Consider the following 5,683-nt stretch of genomic DNA (forward strand, 5'->3'; position numbering starts at 1 on the left):
ACTTAGAAAAATAAAAGTTAACATTAACATGCTCACACCATCCCACTCCACCTATTATGGCATTGTAGAATGCCTATCAGCATTAAAAACTTTACAACATATATTTACACTTTTATTATTTTAAATTTATTTAAAAATCATTAAATAAAAGTTCTATAACAGGGCCCTTCGTCGGTCTTCTCTATGGCTTTTCTCACGGTTGAATGTAGGGACATCCACCGCATTTTTATGCATTGCCTACCAATCCAAAATATGACCTTTATGATAAAATCATACAACATGAGACCAAAAAGCCTTGTAATTCCCCGACATTTTCATGTATGTATTTTTTCTTTTTGACTTCTGAAAGAGTGTTGACAGAAGGAGATGTAACTCATCTATCCCTAGTATAACAATGAAATATTTTTGGTCAACCAAATAGGCGGAATCACGAATGGCTTAAACATCACACTTTAAGCTTCATTCTAACACTAAAAGTGTTAAATACTCAAAATTGCATTATCCTCCATTGAGCACAGGAGTTAGTGCGATTATGAGAGGATAAGCTTATAAAGTTGTGTCACGTAAAATTATATTGTAGACACTATGTGCTTAATTAAAAGTGTGAATAATTGTGTTGTCTACATGACAACTCTGTTAATTATGCAAACTCTAGTGTTGTAGACACCATGTGCTAAAATAGAGTTGCTAACTCTTGTGTTGTCAACATCACAAGTCATATAAGTACACATACTCCTAGATGTCTAACCAAATAAATAATAAAATAATGCATTTATCCTAAGTAAATTTAAATTAAGTTTAAATAATAATCATTTAACAGCTAGGATAGGGCAGATCGTCATACATGAGCCCTCCTCTTCATCATTCGAAAGCGATAGAGTGAAATGCAGGGACATGGATTTTTTTGCATGCAGGCTCTCAAGTGCAATATTTGCCGACGGAGTGACGATTTTTTGTACTTTGGTTTGCTATTTTTTTGATTTGTGTTTGAATTTCTTTGAATGGTGTTTTCTTATTTTGATATGCATTTAAGCCTGTGAAGATATAGGGTTTCTTTATCCTGTGGTTGGATTTCAGTCTTTGTGTGCAAAATTGGTAGTTTAATTCTATGAAAATTTTGGATGTGTTAGTTTTTAGTTATATATTGTGAGTGAGAGCTTTATGCTGTATATTTTCGTAGGGGGTGGCTCCATGGCAATATACTGTCCGAAGGAGAGGCTCCATGACGATGTCTCTCGGCAGCAGAGGCTTCGTGTATTGCTAGCACCTTTATCTTTCAGTCTTCAGACCACCATCTTCTCATTCCCATTTCACGATTAGATTTAATCGACGAAAAACCCAAATTTAAATTTTGAAGAATTTTGTGTTGAAAATTTGTATTGGTTAGCCTTCATACTGTCAATATTCTTCCGAAATGTTGTGGCCATTCGTTATCTTGAAGGATACAACGTATCATCTACATCTGCAGATCTAAATTCCATTTCTCTAATCAACAACGAAATTCAATACAATTTGTTTATAACATAGGATTAACAAAGAATTATAGAATAATTCTCAAGAATACCCTGCTTTTGGAGGAAAAATCGTAAAACACCAAAGAACAAAGCAGTCGAACTGAGAGTAAAATATCTCCTACTTATCAATTATGGTACATCTTTATAAGAACATAGAGCATCCATAAAAACCAATTCAAAACATAGATGAGGATAACTCGAGCCACAGTTATTAGTAGCATTACAAATGTGTTACTTCGTTAAGACAAATCAAGGTCATTTGCTGGATCTATAGAATAACTTGGATCCATTGAAACTCAATATGGGATATATTGGGCGATGGGGGATCCAATACATTAATTATATGAGTGGAAGCATCAATCAGTTTGGTAGAGAGATGCCTCTTCGAGGCCTTGTCAAGTAGAGAGCTTGGAATGAGCTGTAAGTGATGCTTTGGTGGGCATCAAGGGAGCCATTTGTAGTAGGAATTGTCCTATCATGTATGAGTAGGTTTTAAGCTTGCATCCTAGTTTGGAGGGAGATCTTTTATACCTTTAGAGATCCACTCTACAATACTGAGTTAAAAGGATAATATTAGGTAAAATTGGAATCACAATACTATGAAGTTAAAAAGAAAAATAGTAAGTAAAATTGAAATCACAATTTGAATATTTTGTGAGCACTTAATCATCAATTTTGGAATAGAAACAAGCCTTCCTAGAAATACCTTATATGAACAGTACAGGGGAAATAGACTCTCAATAGCATAAGTAGTTGAAAAGTATTCATTATCATAGATGCATATAAATGAAATAGCAACCTTATCCTAGAAGGAAGAAAGTCTCTTTTTGGCTACCCTTAAATATCACACACAAAAAGAAGAATTAGATGCATATAAATGAAATAGCAAGCTTATCTATGAAGGAAGAAAGTCTCTTTTTGGCTACCCTTAAATATCACACTAAAAGAAGAATTAAGCTTGGGTAAAAAAATCAAATTCAACTATTTAACACTTTTGATATAGAAATTTAGTGTGTAATGTTTAAACTATTCCCCTACCTTTCGTGATTCGAAAAGATCAGTTGGGTGTGGACTGCACCAGTGGAATTTGAAACACTTGAAAAAATTGGTGATTTGCAATCTCGACATGTGCAGACCTGCAATTATTGGAGAAATAGGCCAAGCAGACCTCACCTTTCATAACTCAGCTCACGGTTTGACCTTCTAAATCTCTGTGGAGCCTCCATGTTATTGGGTGTTCGTACTCATCTCCTCCAAACAACACCCCTCCTTGTGCTGTGAAAGCTTTGCAGGGTTTAGAATACCTATCGCTAGACCAAGTCTTGGACTTGAAGACTAAAAACTTTTGAGGCTTATAATTAGACACCGCCTTTCCCATAGCGCTATCATAGAGAGTCCATTCTCGATCTACATGTGGCCTGTTGGCGGAGGATTGCTCAAACACCCAACTGTTTATGCTTGTTTCGGATGTGACGGCTTTGGAAAACTTCAAACCAGGGTGATTTGGCGGTTCAAAAGTGGCCTCCACGGTTTCCCCTCTCCCAATATCTATGATGGGATTCTGTGATGATTTGCCCAATGAAACAGAGTGGACATGGGATTCAACTAGAGGTCCTATAGTTATGCCAATTTTTGCTGGAAAGTGCCGCTCATCTTCAAGGCTTGTTGGAATTGACTTTTGTTCCGGTGTCGGATCCAGTCGAATTACATTGCACTCAACATTATCATTTTCCACCCTAACTTCAATAAAGTCTCTGAAGACGTTAACCACATAGCGGAATTGAATGACACATTGCAGCTGCTGGTAATTCAAGGCATTGCAGAGTTGCTTATCAGCAAGCCGTCCCTCGCCCATTCTGCGCATTGACAGTATTGGACTGTAGCTGTTGATGTTCTAGAATCCCGGAAGACTTGAACTGCATTAGGATATTCTCAAATCATTATTTCCCCCTTTATTATCAATCTCGCCGTGTAATAAGCACTTGCAAGTGAACTCGGCAGAAAAACGCCTTAGCACATAACCAGTTGCACCAGGTCCTATGAGTGACAAAATATTCTCTACTCTATGACAAAACAATTTCTGTGCTTCGCTTTCGGAGATTTCAGATCGGAAATGCACCATAAAAGAATATCAAGCGAGTGAAAAGAGAGAGTTGAATGCTTGCTTGTACTTAGCAGATTCAATTGTCCTCAGCTGGGTTTTCGTTTGCTGGAGCTTCACGAGATCTGGATCGAAGACTTTTAGATGCACACATGCCCATAGGTTCAAGAATACCTGAAACGTGTTACTCTGGCGTGATTCTACTTCAACAATCCCAAGATCAAAAAGTTTATGAACAGCCGAGGAGAGAGAGAGGGAGATTTTATCGCAAGCTATAAATTCGGATGAAAGGAAGAGTGAATTTGCTGGGCCAAAATGAATGTTTAGCAGAAGGAATTCACGCTTCTTTGATTTCTTCTGGTCGAGGTGGCATACGCAGTCGTAAATGTCTGGAAATTGAGAAGTCTGAGTCGGAACTCCTGTGATTGACAGAATTTCCTCTGCTCTACGACATGGCAATTTATCCACCCACCTTTCAAAGATTTGAAATATGGAATAATACAGAAAGGAAAAGCAAGCAACTGAAAAGAGAGAGTTAAATACTTGCTGGTATTTGGCAAGTCCAATTGTGCCCAGCGGGATGTCCATTTGTGGGATGTCGTTACAGTCGAAGGCATTGCAATACACCCGTACAAACAAGTTGGAGAATAGCGGGAACGTGTTCTTTTGGCGGGCTTCTTGTCCAACAATCCCAGTAGAGCAGATTCCAAGACTAGAATTGCTACCCATATCCGACGAGATAAAGAGACCGACGTTACTAATACCTTGAAATTCGGATTCAAGGAAAAGTGATCCTGTGTTGTCAAATGAATCTGCGTCGCCAAAATAAATGTTCAGCGAAAGCGGAGGACATTTATGTCCTGACCGGTAGAGACGGCATATCCAGTCGTAAACGTCGTTAAAATCAGTCTTCGACTCTCCCGCTTTCTAGAACTCGGCCCCGTCCATTACTGGTTCGCTCATCATTTTTAGCATGATCTTTTGTTTCAGGCCAATCTTCGGACTTTAATATGCAAGGCCGATAAATCTCTGAACTATTTGAGATGAAATATTACAGTGGACTCAGTCTCAAACGACGTCTTCTGATGGGTTTCGCAGCCAACTTGCACGCGGTTTCGACTAGTATTCAATCTATATCCCATTAAGTCAGTGCGTAGAAATTGTTAAAATGTAAAAGTCTATTGAAAATGGGTCATTATATTGGATCAAATCTGAAGTCAATGGTATCACTTTCTGTGGGTCATCCAACATTATATATACTAGCTTATATATACATCTATATATATTACGCCGAAAGCAATCGTTCTCGAGGTGCCTATTTTCATTTAATTCCAAGGTTATTTTAATCACAGGTGGGATTTATGAAAATGAAAATAGGCGCCTCGAGAACGATTACTCTCGGCGTAATATATAGAGGTATATATAAGCTAGTGGCAATCGCGGCGCAATAGGAAAACTATTTTAAAATTTTTTCTATTTTTTTAAGGTAAGTGCTGAATTATTTATTTCTTTTTAAATACAATTGTATAAACTTACTATAAAATTATTCTTGAATATTTTATTTTTTAATTCTATATATGGTGTTTATTTGCATCACTTTAATTCAGTTTTATTTTAAGCATATTGTTACGTAAAATGTTATATTGAAGAGTAGAGTTATAGTTAGGGTTAGGGTTAGTGTTATGGTTGGGGCTATTGTTAGGGTTTGATTTATGGATAGGGTTAGAGTTACGGTTAGGAATAGAGTTACAATTAGAGTCAGTATTAGCATTAGGGTTAGGGCTAGGGTTATTTTTAGGATTATGAATCTTGCTAGGGTTATAGTTAAGGTTAGGTTTAGAGTTAGAGTTAGAGTTAATGTTAGGATTAGGGTTAGAATTTGGGTTACAAATATAGTTAGGGTTAGAATTAGCGTTAGGGTTAGGGTTAAGGACAGGGCGAGGGTAAGAATAAGGGTTTAGGTTAAACATATAGTTAGGGTTAAGATTAGAATTAGAGTCAGGGTTTGAGTTAGAGGTAGAGTTAGAATTGGAGCTCGAATAAGGGCTAGAGTTAAAGTTTAAATTAG

General features: G+C 37.0%; 1 protein-coding gene across 1 annotated transcript; it reads right to left on the bottom strand.

The window, feature by feature from the left end:
- Positions 1 to 2,697: 2,697 nt before the first annotated feature.
- Positions 2,698 to 3,369, bottom strand: LOC149577000 (uncharacterized). The gene has a single exon (XM_089795632.1). The coding sequence runs from the start codon at positions 3,367 to 3,369 to the stop codon at positions 2,698 to 2,700; it is 672 nt and encodes a 223-aa protein (XP_089651758.1).
- Between the last annotated feature and the right edge of the window lie 2,314 nt (positions 3,370 to 5,683).

This window comes from Cupressus sempervirens, chromosome 1, assembly GCF_028749045.1.
Source record: "Cupressus sempervirens isolate cs-2001-9-10 chromosome 1, ASM2874904v1, whole genome shotgun sequence".
Classification (NCBI taxonomy): Eukaryota; Viridiplantae; Streptophyta; class Pinopsida; order Cupressales; family Cupressaceae; genus Cupressus; species Cupressus sempervirens.